Source organism: Diorhabda sublineata, chromosome 3 (genome assembly GCF_026230105.1).
Source record: "Diorhabda sublineata isolate icDioSubl1.1 chromosome 3, icDioSubl1.1, whole genome shotgun sequence".
Taxonomy (NCBI): domain Eukaryota; kingdom Metazoa; phylum Arthropoda; class Insecta; order Coleoptera; family Chrysomelidae; genus Diorhabda; species Diorhabda sublineata.
The window spans coordinates 24,830,076-24,853,530 of record NC_079476.1 but is presented as its reverse complement, the minus strand read 5'-3'; the positions used below and the strand labels follow the sequence as shown (position 1 = coordinate 24,853,530).

General features: G+C 30.3%; 1 protein-coding gene across 3 annotated transcripts in view; it reads right to left on the bottom strand.

Annotated features, from left to right (window-relative positions):
- Positions 1–481: 481 nt before the first annotated feature.
- Positions 482–23,455, bottom strand: part of LOC130441491 (phospholipid transfer protein C2CD2L) — a 38,200-nt gene continuing 15,226 nt past the window's right edge. The window contains exons 3-16 of one of the 3 annotated variants that reach the window (XM_056775200.1): positions 19,628–19,723; positions 13,932–14,185; positions 13,351–13,486; positions 12,342–12,574; positions 11,365–11,554; positions 11,168–11,306; positions 10,402–10,508; positions 9,555–9,578; positions 9,148–9,324; positions 7,305–7,527; positions 5,722–5,986; positions 5,515–5,667; positions 5,422–5,452; positions 3,036–3,144 (exon numbers count right to left, since the gene is read on the bottom strand). In XM_056775200.1, the coding sequence (XP_056631178.1) occupies positions 5,425–5,452; positions 5,515–5,667; positions 5,722–5,986; positions 7,305–7,527; positions 9,148–9,324; positions 9,555–9,578; positions 10,402–10,508; positions 11,168–11,306; positions 11,365–11,554; positions 12,342–12,574; positions 13,351–13,486; positions 13,932–14,185; positions 19,628–19,723 (2,025 nt within the window). In that variant the 3' untranslated portion in view covers positions 3,036–3,144; positions 5,422–5,424. Of the gene's footprint in view, positions 3,145–5,421; positions 5,453–5,514; positions 5,668–5,721; positions 5,987–7,304; positions 7,528–9,147; positions 9,325–9,554; positions 9,579–10,401; positions 10,509–11,167; positions 11,307–11,364; positions 11,555–12,341; positions 12,575–13,350; positions 13,487–13,931; positions 14,186–19,627; positions 19,724–23,455 lie in introns of all 3 variants that reach the window. The other 2 variants (XM_056775199.1, XM_056775201.1) reach the window with 2 other exon arrangements.

Here is a 23,455-nt window from a genome sequence, read left to right as displayed (position 1 = left end):
CTTCGAAGGAAAACCAACCACTTCAATCGACCCCTTATCGAAATCAATGTTTCTTGAAGGGATCCTACAAGAACGAAATAAGTCGAAGAATGATACTCTACTCTTTCAATCAAAGATGTCAATATGAACAAAAGAGTCAGTTGGACAATAAGCGTCTTAAGTACTTACTACTATTAATGCTTTACACTAAGCACTATACTCATGACCACGATCTTTCCCGTTCCACTTCGTCCAGGTTATCGTAGTAAACCCAAAAAATTATTGAAATTTAAAAATTTTTTAGGTAGTTTAAACATTTCAGTAAGGCCGATGTATGGATTAGGTAACGGTGCATTTATGAAAAAAGAACAATACGTTATCAATTGGAAGATTAATTTATTTCTATTAGAATTTCGGGGTCATGTCTTCTCAATGTTGAGGATCGGAGATTGAGGAGTAATGAGACGAAATGAGCGAGGATATGGAAATAAAACTGAATTCGTAAAAGTATTCGATTTATTTTTGTTTAAAATTTAACAAAAGTTGTTTAAGTAATTTTTTTTTCATTAAAAATTGTAGCTTGGTAAAAACGGTAAATTAGGTCGTACGGAATGTGATTACACTAGATCAGTTTATAATGATTCAACTGTTTTCAACATTAACAAGCGAAATAAATTTTTGAATATTTTATGTTAACATAATTACTAGAATAATCACATGACGTTCTATTATTGACATAAGCAATTTAAAAAAAGGCACTTGTAATTTACCAAAAATAAAAAAAAACATTCATATACTTTCGTAATATAATTTTTTATACGAGGTTTATTCGTAAATTAAGTTCAATTATCCTAGTAACAGTACCGTAGAACAATATAATTCGGCATTGATTAGATGCACGTCATTTCACTGGTTTGAAATGATAAAAAAAATAAATCACATTGACATATCTTTAAATTTCCAACAAGGGTCACTTGAAAGGTAAAGAAATGGAAATAGAAAATAAAAGAGGCAGATAACTTGAAGGTTATTTTACCGAAATTAGGGGTTTTTTTATTTATATTTGGCAAGGTATGAATTTTTAGGACCATAATGTATACAACTCCTTAATTTTTGGATTTGTTGTGAGTTGGATGTCAAAACTATTAAGTGTCTGAGGGACATTTGGAATCACTTAACTATGACGTTGTTTCCCATTAGAAGCGATCGGTATACGATAAATCTTATTGAATACAATAATAATTTTGTTTGGTAGGTAGATTAATGAATGATTGATATAAGACAAAAATTAGGTGATCCGAAACGATACGTTAATATAAAATAAAAAAAAGTAATTTGATACGTCAATGGAACTTCAAGTGTCTAAGGGATATTTGGATAGCTTAACTATGACGTTGGTTCCCATTAAGAGCGGTCACTATACAATAAATATTAACGAGTACAATAGTAACTTGAAGTAAGGTAAGTAAATTTATTTTCTTCGCAGTCACATTGATATAAGACCAAAATTAGGTAATCCGGGACGATACGTTAATGGACACTTGGTAGCACTTAACTACATGATTAATGTTTCCCATCAGAAGTGAGATAACTTTGAAGGGTACATATAAGCGATTCTATAGTGATAGTGAAGCACACAATCTATACAGATAGTATCTGTACGGGTTGTTTTTTATTTAAAAATGAAACATACTTGACGAACATCCCTCGTACATATATAGATATAAATTTTTCAACACGTAAGGTTAATGTTTTTATAACTGGATGTCTTCCAATAAGACACGAGATTTATAAAAGCAGGCAATGTATCATCACAAACAATTAATAATTTGTTTGGTATTATTTTTAAAATGTTTTTAGAATAGTCAGAAATTTTTTAAACCAATATCAATTTATACGAAATTATTGGATCTAATTCTATTGGAAGCAGATTGAAAGTCACTGAAATTTTATCAATCGATAATTGTTAAGCACTCCTCTTCGCCATGATGCCGGTCCTGTTTGGATTTAGTGGAATTTTAAAATTCGGCGGAGGCGATGTTGTTTTTATACAAGTTTTTATTATAGCAGGCGGTTTATATATGTTTATTTGAACTAATTTCTATGAATGTCTAATTATTATTTGTTATGTTTCTTTATTTTTTAGAACTTTCGAGAATTTCTTTTGGGATATGTAAGAAGTTTGTGTAGCGCAGTTAGTATAATTTATAATACATAGTCATAGAGAACTGAATTAAATAGAAGAGTAACCGAAGAATGTAAATAAATTATTCAAGTTGTTTAGTGATAGTGAGTCATTATAAGTTAGTGTAGTGTAAGGTATTTGAATAAATTGAGAACGTAAGAGACACAATTTCAAAAGTTTTCAATTTTTCTATGTTTAAGGTTTCAAAATTTTTTGATAGGTGGCGGCAAATACTCAGTTTACATTAATGCTTGAATCAAAACCACTTAAGCCTCTTATTTTCGAATAAACATCAATAACATTTCGAATAAGATTTTAATTTTTTTTTTATTGGTGAATTAGTCGATGATACATCGCCCGAAATATAAAAAAAAACAGACAACAAATTTATATACAAATAAATTAATCTGATAAAATTTGTCAAAATTATATCATATCTAATGAAAAACAAGCATAAAAAATAATATCAATATTAAAAAAAACACAAAACGAGAAAATTAACACAGATTTTGAACATTATAAAGCTATTGTGCTTATGTTTTAAGGGATTACAGGAAAATATATCGTTAAAACATTTATTTACTACACTAACACACAATTATATTGTGGTAAGTTTCGATGGCCAAGTTATCATCATCAGAATCAAAATCCGTTTCTTAAGACTATAACTTATCGAATACCGTAATGTGGTACAGTGTAGTTGTTCATTTAATGGTATGTTCAACTGATAATTCCAACTTACCAGAACAATATTTCGAAATATGAATGAATTTAAATCGAATCAAACCAGACGGTTCACATTGACTACATATACATATTGTTATTATGTAAATTATCCAGTTTGTAAAAAAGAAAATAGATTTTCCTGTAATCGTGTAAATTGTAAAACTAACCATAAAAAACAGTAGATGGTAACCGTGGTGATGAGATTTTAAAAAAAGGAGAAATTCTTGTCCGTCAATGGATTTGTGATGTAAGAGCTGTAAAAACATTAATACCCTGTATATCAAAGAGAGGATCTTGATATTATTATTATTATTATTATTATTAAGATCAATCCAAAGCACTTTAATACGTTCACTGCCGTTTATAGATGGTTCAATATTTTCATACATTGGTAGGTTAATAAGTTCTAATACACACGGCAGTCATCTTGTTAAATTTGAAATAAATTTAGAATTGAACAAAACCTTTTGTCGTTGTTTCATTTAACAAAAAAAAACATATTTTTTGGAACCATAAAAACGTTTTTGAATATAGTTTTAATACATCACATAATTTTTGATTTTATTTTCAATTTAGTAGACTCTAACTTTTATGAAATTGTCAATTTAATTATTCTTTATGAAATTTATATACTTCTCTGAAGTACAAGTAGGTTAAAAATATTTTAAAATGATTAAAATAAAATATGGTATATAACAATAAATAAGTTTTTTTTTATATTTGGATACTTTCATAAAAGTTGATAATTAAAGTAGCTGTTTTAACATCTAAATTGAATTTTGGAAAAAACTAGATTGGAAGAAAGCCAAAACAAAGTATGTATGTATTAAAATCAGCCAATTTTTGTTAGTAGACATGCTAAACGGTCGTTTTAAATGAATTAACTTGTTATGATAAAAAACATTTAAAATAGAAGCAAAAAAGTAGAAAATAATTATATTTTTAATCAATAAAAGTTCTAAAATCTCAAGTGAAACATCACCATCAATCATCATTATACAATTCAATCCCTTGGATTATCATCATTCATCATTATACCGTTCAATATCTTGGATCATTATCATTCATCATTATACCTTTCAATTCCTTGCTTCATCATCATTCATTATTATATCGCTCAATCTCTTGGACTCTGGCTAACGTTTTAAGCCTCTACAAATCCCTTTAATGGGGTGGATTACTCCCCTTATTCTTGTTGTTACAGTTTTTTTGTTGGTCCTGGCTTCGTTTGTTAACTTTCTCCGTCCTCTTCTGATTTTTGCTTTCAAGTCTACCATTTCCAAGATTCTGTTGTATTCTTCAATTTGCTTTCTCCAGGTATTTTTTGGTCTACCTCTAGGTCGTAGAGGTTATCCTCCTCACTCTTTATGTAGGTTTCTCATGATGTGTCTTGAGTATATGAGCTTTTATATACTTTTTAATAATTTCTCCTCCCAAGTCTTCTTCTATTTCTCTATTTTTCTTCAATATTCCCTATCCATCTAATCTAATATTTGGTTCTCAGTATTTTTATATCGATTATCTTCTTCCTTTTTATTTGACAGTTGTTTCCATGTTTTTATCAAAATATTTTGACTAAAAGAAGTCGAAACGTCAAATTTTTAACTATCTTTAAAAAAATATGAAAGAAACTAATTTTAAATCAGAAAAGATTTAAAATCAAGAACATTTAGAAGCATAAACATATCAAAAGGTCTAAGAAATAAGATATTAAAGAAATAAATGTTCAATATATTTTTATTTTGTTCTTTTTCTAATTTTCTTGCTTTTAAATAACTTCTCATTCTTTCCAAATGTTCGATATCCTTTTTGTACTATTTCTCTTATTCTTTCTTTAGAAGGGTGTCCTATGGTTAAGCAGCAGCTTCTTTGTCCTTAGACGGTCCATTCCTCTTTCATCTTGACTTGCTATCTTCATGTATTCAGTTTTTCTTGGTTTATTCCTAAACCGAATTCTCTTGTTTCTGTTTCCAATTTGCTACATTTTGTATTCGATTCATTATAATATTTTTTATTATTTAATTTTGCTTTTCTCATTACATTTTCTAAAATAAGATTAAACAGGATTGGAGAGATCCGGTCGTCTTTGTTTATTTTTATTTCTTCTGTTAGTATTCCTAGATATCTTTCTTCGGCTTTCGTGTTTTGTAATACAACCCAACAATCTTCAATTTTCTAGATACCTTCAGTGTTTCTAAAACTATCTATTTATTGAGTCGAAAGCGCTTTTAAGATATATAAAGATTATATATAATGAGTTCATACGGGAGAAAAGGAAAACATGGTTACAACAATTAGTTCAGGAAGGAAAAAGACAGGGGAAAACAATACTCTCACACTAGAAAGAACACACGGGTTCTAGAGAAGAAGAATTAAATAGTGATTCTTCAATTTAAAATATCAACACAAGATTTTGTACACACATCAAATAACAATTATCTATCATTAGATCTACCATTTCTGTACTGTAAAAAAAATTAAAAAGCACAAGTAATAGTATCAAAAAAAAACCACACACATATAAATCTTACCAGTTAGTCGCTCAACACCGGTAGCATAGACCCATAGAAAGAATTTAAAAATTAATTTAACGATTTTTTTTGGAAATATTTATGAATACTTACAGTTCTACACTGTGAATGGTCGACGTTGGACAACTATCATTCACTTTTACGTGGCAGTGCTTGTGACATTTGATCAAACAATCCCTACATTCATAGCCCTGTTTACCGAACCTTCTAGCGATATTTTTACCGCACACTTGACATACCGTACCGCTGGAATTAAATAAATAATTTATTTATTTAATCAAAATATTTTGTTAACCATACCCTTGTAGATGTTTGGCAACAAACGTATGATCATTATAAATATGAAGTTTAGTGCCTTTTTTTCGCCATTTTGATTTTTGAGCTAACGACAACGGTACTAAATAATGTTTCTTGATACCGTTTTCTATAGTTTCTAGCACCAAAGTACTGGCTTCGTTTATATACGTTCTAGTCGAAGCACTACTCATACCCGATGCTTCCGAAAGGCTGGACCTTCTAGAAGTTTCGTCCATCGAACGTTGACCAGGTACATTGAGACGATAACCTAATAAATTAAACAATAACATATTGAGACGATACCAAAGAAATTATTCCTAAAACTATCGAAGAGATCACAAAAAATGATCATTTAGTGATATACCTAATAAGACTAACGAGAGGGAACAAAACATTTGGTTAGGTCATGTTAAGTTAAGTTAGGTTAGGGGCGAGAGAGAACAAAACGTTTGGAGCCCTAGGAGGACTATCAACATCAAAAGATATTTCAAGGACCGCCCTATAGAACAGATGGACAGCCCATGATACTGTATGGTAGCAAGTGTTGAATCATGAATAAAAAAGAAGAAAATAAAATAAACATATGGGAGAGAAAGAATTTTCGGAGGAGTGGAGGAGCAAAACGGTAGAGAAGAAAAACGTGGTCGGAGATCAAAACACTTTATGGTCAAAATGAGATTGGTTAAGTAGTCAAAGCAAAAATTATCAGAGAATGAATAATCAGATCTTTACTAAGGGGAGAAATAGCAAAAAGGAAATGAGGAAAAGTGGATAGAAGCATATAGAGAAGACCTAGAAAAAATAGGAATAGAAAACTGGCATTCTAGCATAACCCAGACAAAGAAACAACCATTTTGTAAGAGTTAACCAATTAACACGATTAGACAATTATTGATTAAATATTAAGAATTAAAATTTCGGTTGATTAAGTAAAAAATGAGTTTTATTGCAAAGAATATGGTCAACCTTCATTGGTTAATCCGAAGATACATTACAATTCTTATTAAGGGAAAAAGCAGTGAAAAGGAAAAGAAGACGTCCATGGAAAAAGTGGATAGAAGCATGTAGAGAAGATTTAGAAAGAATAGGAATAGAGATATGGCGAGAAGCAGCTAAAAACAAATATAGTTGAAATTATTATTTAATAATATAATTTGTCTATGATAGTGTTTAACAATTAAAACCTCAAAAGTTGAGCAAATTTGATTATCTTCATAATGCTGATTAGATTCATTTGTTATAGTTCCATACTATAACCTTAATAAGTGACATTTTTTTTTCATTTCACTAATTGAGTCATTTGGATTTAAATTTTGCGAATGCTGCACCTCTTCCCATTGTATGTCTCAAATTTAACATATTCAACGATCTAAATGTAACATTCATCAACGATATCATAAGAACCGACACAAAGACTTCTGTACAAACAATAGCAACTGACTAATCAACACTGTTTCGATCCCCCTACTACAAAGAAGAAGACTATGGACTGAAGATGTGTAAGAAAAATTCGCAGAGAAACTTTCTACCACAAGACAGTCGCCTAAAAAAAAATTTCACTGATGATATATTGTGTAGGTACTTACTTTCGTCGTGTCGTCCTCTGTCAGCTGAAACTGATCGGTTCAATGAATCATCTCGACCGATATCGTTTTCAGGACCAGCTGATTTCGATCTGTTCATGGATTTACCCAATCGCCTTTTGATAGTTCCAAAAAAGTCTCTACGTTTTCTAGGTCTACCTCTATATTCGAACGATTGTGATTCATTTTGTACTGGGGACGGACCGGTATAACTATATTCTCCAGGCTAAAAAAATAATATTATTGAATAAGTATAAAATATCTTGTTAAATTATCAGAGTGTGTTGTATACACCGAGTCACTTAATTCAGTATTTTCGACAAAAAGGCTTTGACAATTTTAAAAAATAAAAAGAACAAAGTTTCAAATACCTCAAAAATATTGATAAGGATGTGGAAAAAATAATATGATATTGAGACATAAATAGATGCAAAAAGAATTGAGCTAAACCGGATAGGATAAAATACAAATAGAATTAATAATAGAACAAAAAATACTTGAATGGGTACAGTATGGAAACGAATAGATTACGAAGCAAAAGAGGACACTAGAAAAGAAATTGATAGAACGAATGAAAGAACAGGGAACAAAAAATAGTTGTTTGGATAAGAATGACTTGAATCCTGTTTTAACATCTACATGTATCGATTCCCACCATTATTTTGTAAAATAGAATCAAAATTACATGCAGAAGAACACCTGAGAAGAATAGGTGATAAAACTAAATGGGAAAGGACATATAAGAGAAGTAAAGTAACAAGAATTAATAATAGAGAAAATAAAATAACTTCTAAATCTGTATGGAATGAAGACAGATATAATATTGACTAAAATACTGGAATTAACATTAAAATCAATTGAGGAGACTAAGAAAGAAGGGGAGAAGATAAAGGAAGGAAAAGGGAACAAAAAATTAAAGAAATGGGTACAAGGAGTTGAACCTTCATTAGACACGTGATAGACATCTATATAAATTGATTTCCACCTTTAATCATTATTTTTGTAACATACAAAATAGCACTTGAGAAGAACAGAGAATAAAACTAAATGGGAAAGAATAAAATGAAAACAGATAAGAAAAGTAACAAGAATTAATAATAAAAAAAAACTGGAATTAATTGAAATCAAAGACTAAGAAAAAAGGGGGGAAGACAAAGGAAAATAAAAAAAACGAATTGGCATTGAAATAAATTGAGGAGACTAAGAAAATAGTAGAGAGGATAAAGAAAGGGATAGGAGACGAAAAGTAGGTAGACGAACCCTTATTAGACACACCAAAGACATGTATCTCTATTAATTCCCATCACTGATCATTATTTTCGAAAAATAAAAACAAAATCTCCAATTTGTCTGAAAAAATTCGGTAATTACCAAAAAATTTGAAACACAATTAGGTGCAACAAACACTTGAGAACAATATTGGAACAAGAATAGAATGAAGACATTAGAAAATTAACAAAAAAAAAACAAGAATTAATAATAAAAGAAAAAGAAGCAAAAAAATTTGGATTGGTAGGGTATTAAAACTGGAAAAACCATTAAAAAAATAATCGAAGAGACCAAATGAAGGAATAGGGAACAAAAAGGGAAAGAAAAAACCATTTGAATAAAATATACCATAAACATAACCTAACCAAATAATACTTTTAATATTTTCTCTCTTTTATCTAAAACACAAACTAAAACTAACTGAAATATAAGTGACTGTGCATTTTAATTTATACAAACAAAGTTTAAATACAGTCGGTATAGAATATCAAATCATTTTTGTCTTTCATTAACCATTGTCATTGCTAAGAAATATTGGAAAGGTTAGTAAAAAGAAAATAGAAAAAAAAAGCCAAACCTTAGATGCTGCACTATCACTCATCACATCCTTACTTTCACCATTAGTTGTACCATTTCTTTCAGTAGGCAACTTTCCATTAGTTTCTTGATTCTCTTCTACCGCAATTATTTCCTTATCTTCCGGATTCACTTCGATAGTTTCAATTTCTTTCCAAGCACCGTTATTTAATTCAACCTTGCGTTAATTGAAAAAAGAAAAAATGCATACACAAGTCAAAAAAAAAATAAAGCCACAAAACTGGATTTGGGATATTTCGAATAATTTTCTTCGATTGAGATTTTTTGAAAACATATTACTGTTTTTGTTTTTAAAACTTTTTGAGGCTTTTCAAATTGGAAAAATCCCATCCAGTTTTACAGTTAGACGTTAAAAACACACAAGTAATTATTTGTATGTACTCTTACCTTCACTAGCCTTTGGGAAGGTTGCTAAAATTAGAACAAATTTATAGGTTAGTAATCATTATATCTTTTTAAAGGATACTTTGTGAATTTAATCGTTTATTAAGTTGCCTGATTGATTCGATTACGGTTATATGTTGGTCCCAATTTTAATATTAACAAAAATAATAATCTAATTGTACTTTTATTATCTTGACATTGAGACATTCAGATAAGTTGGTTCCAATTAAATTATATTACAAAGCTGGAAGTCTTCCAAAATATGTAGAACTGTAATTAAAGCACCAACAAGAAAATTTGTAAACCATCAAGAAGGTTACATGGACCACATAAGATTAAAAGTTAGTTTTCCTAAAGACTTCCAATCATGTAATTGATCTGAATGACATTGGGTTGATTGTTAAGCCAAAAATGACTAGTTTTTGGTTTCAACTAACAAAACTTTTTTTGAGAAGCTGGATATCTTCCAAAATATGTAGTACTTTGAATAAACACCAACAAGAAAATTTGCAAATCATCAAGAATGTTACATGAACCACATAAGATGGAAAGTTGGTAATGTTCCCCTGACATATGTGCAATAGTCTCATTTATATTTATGATGATTAGATTTTGTTCAATGGCTGCAATTTTTACAACAATTTTGAAAATTACTAAAATTTAGAAGCACAACAAACCACTACAAACTAAATAAACAATTGGTACGAACATAAATTTAATCATTTTTTTCTAATTTAATTTCTCTTTATATTGATAGATTCCAAACGAAACATAAAAAAACTGTGTTAATTTTAATTATCACAACCTCAATTATTTCAATTAATTATTAGAATTAAATCAAATAACATACCCTTTGCATGCTATGAATGACCAAGGTATTCGTATTCGTATTAATCTTACTTCTATCTAAGTCTCTGTATCCCGTTTGGGGGGAATGATTACCATTTGTAATGGAATCTGAAAAACCAAGTAAAAACTAATAAATTACAGTTATCGGGGTGCTAATATTCTAAACCCTTCATGGGACCTGAACCCTTCTATGATATTAGCTACAGAACAATAGAAAAAGAATTGGATAAGAAAGTAGATACGAGCAAAACCAATTGTTGGGACAACCGACAAAGGCTTAGACAGACAAAAACTCTTCTGGGAAACTATAACCAGGGAAGATCTACTGAATCTATCAATCTAAGTGAGAACAATCTTTGAATACTAACAGGAAAGAAGGAATAACAGTATAAGAGATAATTTGTATTCAAAACAAAATAGATGAAGAACAATTAACATGGTTTGGTCATGATATGAGAAGAACGATTAATATTGAGGATACATGAAGAATTAATCTGCAAAAACAGAGAAGACCGAAGAGAAGTTGGACAGAAGTAATTAAGATGGCAAGAAATAAAATATAAGACACAGGATAGAAAAGAATGGAAACTTAATAACTTAATTGAAGCATTTTTACGCCCGAAGAGGTAGAAAAGCTTCAGAATTAAATAAGTAAAACATAAGGTAACGAATAATAATACTCAAGTGGTATTAGCTATAAAGAAAAGATAAAAATTTAAAATTACTATTATTATAAAATTAATTTTCCACTATTAGGTATTACTCACCATTTTGGAACGTTGAAGTAGTACTACCTATAGGACTAATCTTATTCGTCGTAGGAGAAGGCGTCCTTATTGTCTCTTTAATTTTATAAGGTTGTCCACCACTTATGTTCGGTATATCAGCACCTTCTATGAATAAAAACTGCGAACAAATATACACAAAAATTTTCAATTTTTGGTAGGATTAATTTTCAATTTACCTCTACAGTTAAAGTTCCTGACACTGGATCGCTCTCGTACGGCCTACTCTGTAAAGATATGATCTGTCTTTGAGATGGATTTACCAAAAGTTCTTCTACTCCTACTATCCCTAAACCTAAGAATCTGTTGGGTTTCACCGCGTGATCGTATATTTCGAAAAGTAGCTCCGCTGTACTGGGGGATAAATCACTGTAACAATAATAGAAATCCTAAAAAATGAACTGCAGAACTTCAATACAATATATTTATATGTTATAAATGTTTATTAAAAGGTTAACATTTTTATTTGTAAACAAATAATATGACAGATGTTTTATATTCTTTCCTCGTTTTTTCCTATAATAGTTATTGATATAAAATTTAAATTGAATATAATTATATTCCAAGGCTACCAATAAGAAATAGAAGTGATAATTATGAAAACAGTAATAATGAATTACCTATAAAAGAATAATTAATTATTAGGTGTAATAGAATAATAATTACTATATAATGTAAATAAAAAAACAAAGACAAAAACAAGTAGTTCTGTTGACAATAAATCTGACAACACCGAAAACTTATACCAACGTTAAGCATGTATTTTTTCGTGATACACGCACGATGATTTCGTTTACACTTGGGATATTTAGATTTTATTTAGTGGCTGCTATGTTAAAAATCCGTTGTATATTAGCTGTATGCTTCAAAGTAAAAAGACCAACAATAATAAAAGAAGTAAATATTGAACTGTCATCTTTCAGTTGAATTTCGTTGATTTTATTTTACGAAAATATCAATCTCAGCAGAGTTTAATGATTGTGATAAAATTCCACTGGCGTCGTTATCATTATTTTCAGAGTAACGTATTTCATTACATATAAAAAAAGTTTTATTTCCAATATAAATAATGTTTTAAACAATGATTTAAATATTAAAATTTTCTAATAATAGAAAAATACGAGAGAAGTTTTAAAAGATGTTTATTTGTACTTACAACAAAAAGTGTTCATCCCATTGTGGCGAATCGGTATTTTTGGCCACAGCAGTTTGATTTTTTTGTGGTGGTTCGTCCATTTCCACCACACAATAAGGTTCAGCACAGCCTTGTGTGGCACCCAATTGAGCCGCTCGTACCACTTTCACTAAAAGTCGTTTTTCACCTGGTATTTGTCGCGCACCTGCAGCTAAGTGATTGGGGGTTGAAGTGTAACTTGGGCTAATGTTTCCCTAAACATATAAAAAAAATTATCGAATATGACACACGTTTTTATAAAAATGGAAATTAATTCATTGTTGTCATTAATTTTTCTTCGATACACAAAATTAATTTACTGTCCGGCACGGTTTCAGCTTCTTAGTTTGGAAGGGGCTCACGAATTAAGAAAAAAGAGAATGAAAAAATAAAATTATGATCAGACCTTTCTATAGGTAAATTTTCCTTACTGAAAACCTGTAAATCCATATGAAGAAAAAGACAATATAAGATATTATTTAAATGAATCATTTATTAAATAAATTTTTTCGACATTTTTATCGATATTAACATCCCCAATGGCTCGCGATTGCAATGAGAAGTTGTAGCTACTGATTAGTTTCGACGTTATTACATCTCATCAGAGTAGTTAACAACCCTCGGGCTTGAGACCCGAACGGAAGACAGTGTCAAGGAGCGGCACCAGAACCAAATAGCGACGCTCTTTGACGTTGTCTTCAGTTTAGGTCTCAAGCCCGAATGAGGGTTGTTAAACTGTTCAGATGAGATCAAATAACGTCAAAACTAGTCTTGCAACCCCCAAGGAATAAGACCAAAAAAGGCAACGGCCTGAAGATCTGTAAGAGGAACTTTCATAGAGAGAAAAAAATATTCACATTGGAAATATTTGTCCTTTTTGAATTACAGTGTCCTGACATAAATTTATTTGATATTTTTGATTTGAGATATTTGATGGGTGTTCTGGTATTATAAGAGTTCGAGAGTTTCTGAAATAAATGAATTTACTTACTGTGCCCATACTGTCATAATGAACAGGTAAAATTTGTCCTGGTAAAGCAACATGTCTCACCAATCTCGGACAAGTGGGATACTGAGAAAGGTTCAAATCTACTTCGGTATTCCTCAGAGCATCAGTTAGAATTTCTCTGAAATTATTACACTCATTACATACCAATTGTAGGTAAGGAGAAATTTATTTTATCACCAACCAAAGAATTAGTTTCAAAAACTCTATTTAATGTTTGAAGTTACTGGATGATGTAAATTGCTTTCCACTACAATGAGATTTGTAGTTGATCGACTAAAAATTCATATCTAGTGTCTTATTTAATTATTCTTTTAAAATTATTATTTACTTATTTGAAATTAGAGAAATCTAATACGGAAGTATTGACTTGTTTGTCTTCTTCATCAACACCGTTTGATAGTCAAACTGATGAAGGAGCCAAATTGAAATATTTAATATGTAAAATAAATGAAACTTCAATGTTATACCGAGTGTTATAAAAATAATTATTAAATATACTACTCGGGATCTAAGATGTTGATTGGTTGGAATAAACTATGTATGTAATTAAATCAGTTATTTACATGATTACTTCCTGTAATTGCGATTCGTCTAGATTATTTTTAATATTTCCTACAGGAGCGAGAGCGATTTTGATCTCAGGCCATCCGTCACATTTAACGTTAGCACGTAGTTTCTCTGAAACGCAGAAAATATTTAGTCTTCCTCTAAAACGGTTGACGTTGACGCGGTAATGCGACGTTTCGTTTTTTTCGCCTTTCTGTCTGAAGCTCTTCAGTTGCAAAGCAGGGGTGCATTCGCAATCGCAGGTTATTGTCTGTAATAAGAGACAAATATATTATGTTTTTAACATGTAGAAAAAAAGAGCGAAAACATTAAAATAAATGACATGAAAATTTACAGGATATCGAGACAATCATTATAGTAATTTTTTACATAGAAAAATAAGTTTATTTGAGAATGGATGTGATTAAGTAACGTATAAATGAAAATGGTTTATCAGAAATGAGATTATGAATACGAAACATTTGAAAATATTTCAATGAAAGCCGTTATTGAGTCGAAACGTTAAAAAACTTCACGACGACAAACGTTATATATAGACAAATGTGAAAAAAATATATGATCGATTAAAAATTTTGCAGTTTAAATATTGGCATCGATATATAAACTATAATATATGAATCAAAAAAGCTTTCAGTAAGAAGGCCAGGAAAAAACTTAAGAATTGTCTTATAAAACATGAAAATCAAAATGTTTTGTTCAAATTTGTTTCTTAAATTATACAATTTATTGTCACTAAATTTACTGCACCAATAGAACATTTGAAAATGAACTTAAAGGACGTAATAGAGTAAGACAATTTCAATAAAGTCAACAAAACAAGGAATTGTATGTAATGTCTTACAAACAATACATACGATGCAGATCTCATATTATGCAAAACTATTGCATCTAGGCTATTATTAACTTTCGAGATTTCACCAATGCTCGATTGGATTCTTTCACTTGATAATGTTATTCAAAACAAATAATACGATCTTAGTCAATTATTTCTTCAAACGACTAGTTAATTCCATTATTTCGACATATCCCGCGCTTTTTTCTTTATCCTCTTCTTTTTTCGACATCAACAACTGTCCTGTAGTTCACCATAGAAAAATAAAAAGCATAGAAATATGTTCAGCACCAACGAAATTTAGTCATAATGTGGTTATTAATCTTCCACTTGAATTAAATAAATGAAATAAAAATCAACAAAGAAGAAGATTCGATCAGCTGATTTGATTGTTAGTTAATTCAAATGTAAATTTGTGAGAAAATTAGTAATTATTTTTTATTTCGTTCCAAGTAAAAATCTTTCTACACCAGTATATTGGTATGTAAATTCCCATTAATCTTAATTTGTGATACTGTGGTATTGAAACTTTGGAGAAATAAATAATTAGGTTATGTATATGTTTTTATTTATAAACTCAAATGGAAATACAAAATGTACACTTGAAAGGCTCTAGTAAAGTACGTCTATAAATTCAATCATATACAAAAAACGAAATAGGTCATTTGGATTATAATTTAATGTGTCTCCATTCAGCGTGGGAAATAAATTTGTATACAATGTTTCAAGTATTACGTAAACATTTTTTATAATGTATATATTTTCAGTTACTAGCACCGAACAGTTAGGACACTTTGTGGTGCATGTTTATTTACTTTCTTTAATGCTTGACAACCGGAAACCAAGACAGTTTTTGCAAAAAATTTCATTCCAGTGAGTTTACAATGAAATAATATTTATTTTGATATTTTTGTTCAATTAATTACCTAATATAAAATAGTGACGAAAAGAAAGAAATTAACACCATAATTCTTGATTCTTTTATCACAATATTTGTCACATCTATGTATCTTTAGAACAATTAGATGGTTCTCTTACGATTTTAGGTGTATTTTAATTAATATAGCGTTGATATAAAAATTAATTTCGACCTTATTTTAGTATTCATCTAAATAATACTGTGATGAATTTATAGATCATTTGAATATCGATTTACAATTTGTTTTAATAATGAAAACTTCTTTATTTTATATTTATTTAGCATGAAAGATATTCATGATTAAATGATTGCTATTTGAGAAGAAGAGAATAATGATATGATGAGAAGAAAGTGAACAGTTAAAGGAGATAAAAAAGGAAAAACCCCAATTGAAATGAACGTATAAGATGAAAAAAAAAGAAAATGAATCTCTTTCCGGTACCTCAAAAAGAAGAGGAAAAAAAGAATATTAGCGGAATTAGATTCACTCTCGATATAATTTCGAAGATATTAAATTTGTATCCATTAAAAAACAACTTTCCCATTAGGATACTAGACAATTAGGACAATCTGTATATTACAATGATACCATCTTTTGATTTGAATAACAAACTATATAATTGTAATTGAATAGGTTGGAAAGGTTAATTTTGTATAATTTCATCATGATAATGGGCTTCTCTTTACATACTATTAGATGTTCATGGTCATATTTTTTGTTGTATTACCGACCAAAGTCGAATGACTATTGAAGTAATAATAATTTATTATGTGTGGTAAATCGATTGCCGTTTTGATGGAAATATATTTAAATATGGATTGATATGTTGAGACACACTATTCTTAAGACAGTTCGCCAGCGAAATTTCGACGCAGACATAGGTTGTTCCCAATTATTGTTGGTCGAAAATCATCTTCAAAAGTGGAAATGGTCTAAGCTCCGCCTATTATTTTTAAGGGGTGTAAACAACCCCTTAATGGCAAAATTGACATTGAGCCATTTTATCACTAGGAAACTTGTTTAATATTAAGGGGTGAAATTATAAAGTGTTTTCTGACACAATTACCTAATAATAAAATCAATTTCAACCCCTAGAAAACCTTAAAACCCTATTTAGATTAGATTAAGAAATCACCATTTATTGAATAAAATATAAACTTACAAGTTGTTTAAAATTGTACCAGATTGAATTAGTAATACAAAAATACGATTAGTTTTTGGACCAAAACTCCTTGAATTTTGATGCTATCACAACTTATAAAGAACCATTTTAAAGGTAATTTAAAGAGCTACAACTTTTTTCATTACAATATATAGTGATAAACCTTTTATTTTAAAACGGTGAAGGGTCAAAGGGCTCGAAAGAGACTGTGATTGCGCTGCCGCGCGCTCTTTAAACAATCATATCTCAGTCAATTTTTGTGTGACATAAAAAAAGAAGAAACCAAATTTTTTGTCAGAAAAAGGCCTACATTTTTTATCAGTATGTTTTTATACGTATCTTTCATCATTTTTGAGATATTATGAAAAGGTGGTTTCTTTAAAAATTCGAAAATTTTTTTTATTAAAATCGTGATTTTTTTGAAAAACGTGTGTCCTAAATCAGCCAAACTGCTAAAATCCATTAAACTCACAAAATTCTATTTCATTAGAATGTTTAAAATGTATGTGTTCGCCGCTAGATGGCATTGAATCGATTAAATTTCAGACAAAATAAAAAACGGCTTTGATCTTTAATATCTCGCTTAATATTGCACTTAGAACACTTTATAAAAAAACGATTTGTTCAGTTTTTTACCTGCTACAATTTTTTCACCATAAAATTTTCGTTAAAACGCATATTTTTGGAGATATTTGCAAAAAAACTTGAAAAAACTCCAAATTTTCAATTACCAATACCTTGGGTCTTTTTAAAAACTTTATAGAAAATTTGTTTATAGAAGTTGTTTTGAAAAAAATTACACCAACGAGAAGGGGTAGCAACCATCTCCAGGGTGGATGCGGTGTTCAAATCATTTCCACTTTTGAAGTTAAGGGCAAGATGAGCCTGATTCCAAAATTTCATGCAAATCGGTTCACAGTAAAAAAATTCGGAGCAAAAACGCTTCAATGACTGTACTATATATGAAATTCATCAAATACGAGGGTTGTACCGAAATAAGGATCTAATATTTTTCTTACAGATAGAAAACATTGTTTATTGTTATGATTTCATACATCAAATTATTAAAATTATGTAAAGCGATTGTACTTTTCATAGAATAGGAGATTAGTCTCCCAGAATCGGGATTAAAAAATTGTCAAAAATGCGGATTAAGATGTCTTATAAAGAAGTGACAATAAAACTAAGGTTAAATATAGGTATAAATTTTTGTAAAAACTGGTACTCGCAGAATACAACCAAAATAATTCCAGAAACGGGGCAAAACGGTGTAGTCGTAGTGCTTTATTTCCAACACGGAGATCGGAGGTTCGAATCCTCCGCCGAACGAAATTTTCGGGGAAGTCCGAAGCATTCTATGATAAAACAAACCCTACCGATGGTGAACCATTCACAAAACCATATCAAGAAGCAAATTGTGTTCAAAAATATAAAGATGTGTCAATAATAAATTGATCCTTATCAATTTCTTAAACAAAAGTTTTGAACTTACGACTGAATTTTGTTTAAATGGTCATAATATAATAATTGATATGATATATTGGTCGGCGTACGAATTTTCACATATGAAAACAGATATTACTTACGAGACACCCTCGGTAGAATCAAGACAGAAAAAACTGGATTCGCCGGATTCATTAGTTTTGTTTTCAATTAGTTTATAAATTAATTAGTGCTAATAAAATATACCGTGTGTTTCATACGTCTATTAAATAGTAAGTACATAAATTTGAAATAGAATTAAGGAAACTTTACAAAACGGAGTAGATTCGTTATTTTCCCGTCACATCCTGTATAGATAATCGACTAATTGCAAATTAGATTTTGTGGTTGAGTTTCGAAACAGTATTTGTGGTCATTTTAATCATTATCAAATGGTAATTATTTCCTTTTGTAAATTATATTTTGACAATGACTTCAATTCAAAACTTTTTTTTCACTTAGTTAACCAAGCAGTAATTTTACCATTGAATTACTAAAAAAGTATACTCATTTTGTTTTCTGTTAATATATTTTCGTTGGATATTTTTTTATCAGCCTCTAGATAAAGCAAACGATGTCTGCACTGCCGGTTATGATCAAACTCAAACAGTTTTCCTCAAATGCCTTTTGTACTTGTCTGGTTTAGTATCATCTGGATGTTAAAGTGAATCCGTAGCTTTTGGATTTTGTATTGACGATGTCGTCCACGATTTCTTCTGTCCAACTGTCGGTAGATCTTTTGGATTTTGTCTTACACATCGATGTTCTGCTGAACTTGGAGCTTCCTTGGATTCCTCTTGGCAGTAGATGCGTGTAGTATCAAATGAGTTTTTTTATCTTGTTCTCTATAAAGTCGATGTGGTTTTCAAACGTCAGTTCATTTGGTCTTGGTGCTCCAATCGTCAATTTTTGCTAACTCGAATCTTCTGATTTCCATCGCCGGTTGGAAGCTCTTGGTGGTGGTGTTGTTATTAAAAACTGGTACTTCTTGGGATTCTATTTCGTAGTCTTGTTTATTTAGGTCCAGAATCTTTTATTCTTCTAATAGTTGAGCGGCGGTTTCGCGAGAGCTATGGAAAATCCAGGTTTTCTTGAATATTAGACATTCGTGCTAGATCGATGTTTTGAGCTTTAATGAAATGGACATTTCCAAATTTTTAATGTATTTATATTGTAGTCAAATCGTTTTTCTGGTATATTGAAATTTAAATGTCAGGACGTGAAAATTTGGTATTATTTTATAATTTACATATTTGCGACAAATATTAAACACACATTCGGTAGTTCTCGACTTACCACATCGTCTTTAGAATCCGCTTCTGCGAAAATGTTGGACAAAACGGGCGGATGCGTTTCTGGTAATATCCTTACTATCTCTACGCCGATTCCTTGCTGTAACATATAAATTTAGTAGTTAAACGAGAGAGAAAAAACGTTTCTGGTATTTTACAACTTCCTATTAACCGTTGCAACGGTGTTATAAGTTGTAATATTAAAGGTTTCTACGTCCGGTTTAGAAGCGCACTGAAGTTCGTTGACAGTCACAGTAGTATTTATACTACCCGTCAAAAGTTATAAATCCCTTTTCCTACATTAGCACGTATTTCATCCAAAACATAATCCATAGTGTTTGTTTCTCCGGGAATAAGAGACAATTATTGGAAAATAATTTAAGGATTTAAAATTTTTGTCTAATCTATTTTTATTATGAAAACGTTTACTTTAAAAATCTCAACATATTGATCTTTAATCTAGAATAAAACTCTTTTAACACACGTGGATTCAGTGGGGACTTTTTTCTAATGGTAAATTCACGGTCTCCACCAAAATCAGCTTTGTAGGAAATTTTGTTATATGACCAATACTTTTTTACCTTATTTGACCGGACTATCGTTACCTTAATGTTACGAAATTATTACATTGTAATCTAATTGACAAGTTTGCGAAATTTTAAATTAATATCATTTTGAAATAGGGAAAAATGGAGTTCAAAGATTATGTTACATGGATATGTTCTGTTTGTGAAAATAAATGGGGGCAAGGAGTAGTTTTATTTGACAAGTGACAGTTACATATTTATATGTCGAAATTGTCTTTGGAGATTGGCCATAAACTTGGTGGTTTTAAACACTTTTTACATCAGATACACTCGATGGTTCTACTTGTAAATTCCCGCCGCGAAACTTACTTACGCATTTCGTAAAACTGTAAAACAACATACTTAATTGCTCAACTGGTATTGTATGTAAATTGCATTTTTCGAAGTGTTTAGGTAGATTATGTTGGCAGAATGCCCGTGCGTTTGAAATACCTGGCCAAGGCGACTCCCACAAGTCTCATTTATTATTCACAGTGGCTACAACTTATTTTTCTTCTATAATGTCTGAATTACGAGTATCAGCTGGTTTATTTACAAGGTTTGATTAAATAAATTTAACTTACCAGTATTGCAAAAACTTTTGGTGTTTGGAAATCCACGATTTACAGGGTTATTATAGAAATGAAATGAGTTACAAACAGCACGTTAAGGTCCAGGAAAATCAAAATTTCAAACAGAAAATCATTTAAAAGAAAGATTAACCTACATGCGTTCTTCTGTAGAAAATAATTTCCGACTGTAGGTTTGTGGTTCTAGATAATAAGAATTACCATGAACTGAGTCGAAACCAAAGTAAAATATATTTGGATTAATCGTGGATCAATGAGGAACATCTACTATATAAATTGAAAGATGAAACTATTAAGGTCGAAACCCAATAGTAACATGCCACGCCACGACAACAAATACCATACGTCGGTTCACGTGGTATATTATTTTGTACACATTTCTAACACGCCACGTGCCGACATACTCATGATGCTTTTCATGTACGCATTATTCGTTTTATACCCCATCCGTCTAGGGCGCCCTCTAGGCGCGCAGTCTCGTTATTTAATAGCCAGACCTCGTACATTGGTATTCTTCAATCAACTACCGCCATCTCTAGGTCAAGCCGGGTAATTTTGAGACCATACTCGTGAATATCATGCAACTAAATTTAGATTCAAAAACCAAACATAAATTTTAAGAATAGTTAGAATACAAAAGTTGTAGACCTTTCTATTTCCTACATCTTTGCTATTTAACTTTTTTCCCTAGGCCTTGCAGTTTTGACGGATCGTCCGTAAACTATCATTTCTTTCATTTCTATTATATTTTCTTCATTTTCCGATAAGTTTAATCCTACTTCTATTTTTATTTCTCTTTTTACCATTTTTAAATGCTTTAGCCCTGGTCTATTAACACAGATACAAAAAAAAGGTGAAATATAAACGTAGCCGGTATTATTACATCATTTATAACGTCATCATTCTATTTCTGATTCATTCGCTACGTGCTTATACTATGATTTGGATATCTAATAATAAGTTTTACTTAAAAAAAATCGATAGTTTTAGAAATATTTGTTAATATCATTAAAAATAAATGCATGAATAATAATGTGTTTAATCAAAAATTAAGAAGTTTACTGACTATAAAAGCAACGAAGGTTTTTAATTTACCTTTTACTAATTGTTCAATCGATCCAAGGTCGATTTTTTTTATAAGAAGCTTTCTAAATATCGATACATTCAAAAAGTACCTGATTCTTTACTTCAAAATCAAATTTTTCAGCAAAATAACTGGATTTTATCAAAATCAAAAAAATTTGCACGTAGTAGCCCACAGACTTGAACGACGGTGCTTAGCTTGAGCCAACGCTGGTAAACCCGGTCTTGGCAAACCAATAATGGCCTAGTTGAAGTTTGGATAAGTCCTACCAAGTCTGGGCCTATACTAGGACAATCGTAAAGTCCTATATGGGTAATGAATAAGGGCTGTACCATCCCATTCAACTTGTTACGTTTTTCTTCAAACATTTTCAATATTCTTTTGTTCACGTATTAAGGCACAGTAGTCACTTCTGATTTATTCATTCCAACATTGAAATTTTTGAAGAAATCAATTTTTATCGGCCCCCATAACAAGAATAAAATAAATTCAAGGATTTACTTTTTTTTACAAGTATGCGAAAAAATTTAAATACGATTTTAAAGTTATCGATATAATGATCCAGGCTTTGTTATATTTTCTTTGATTTTTTTTATTTCTTCAGAGGGAGTGTTGGGAAAAACGTTTGATCGTCGATTTTCGCATTTTAAAAAAAATTATACAAAGCGTCCCATATCACAATGCCCCCTGTTTATTATTTATTTTCTGTATTCCTCAATCAATTCAGGATATAATTTATACAGAGTGTCCCACGACGAGTTAAAACTATCTGTATATGTACTTTTTTATTTTTACGTTTGTGTTTTCGAATACGATCTTTTTAACTAAAATATTTTCAAAGATGGTCGACTTCCGGTAGAACCGGAATAAAATTTAGACCACACCTGCATCTCTAAAAATTTACAGAAAACATTTAAGACCTGGATAACGGTAAGGTTTAGCTATAGGAAAGTATATATGAATTCGCCTTATTTTTTACCCATGAATGTATTAAAATAGAAAAAAAACCGGGTGGTTCTATTTTAAAAAATAATGAAATTTGATATTTATGAAGTTAAACTTTGAACACTTTTTATACACACCCTGTATGAAATGGAAAATTTTTCAACATAGATTCAAATACGTCTCACCTTACTAAAAGCAACCGAACAGAAACCATTTTCATATCTTTAAGGGTATCATCGTAAAAAAATAATTTATAAGGGTCTGCTATTCAAATTTTTTACAAAAAAATTAATAACTCAAAAAGTATCCATTTTTTAGACAAAAGTATACAAAAATTTTACGTAGATTTCAAAAATGTATCAATATATAGGGTGTTCCATTTAAAATAACAAAGTTACAGTCGAGTTCCGGTAGCACCCCCACGCCATAAGCATCTCGGATGATCCGGAGTGCCGCTGGTGCATGGAGGAGGATGAAACTGAAGACCACGTCATTTATGAGTGCCCAGCATTTGGGAAAGCCCCACGGTTTACGTAATGACATCAAAGGGTTCAATCCATCGGCACGACGGACCTATCAGAAGGCCCATGTGCTTAACGGCCTTTGATCACCCACAACGCTACTATTAACTATGTACAAAGTCCTAT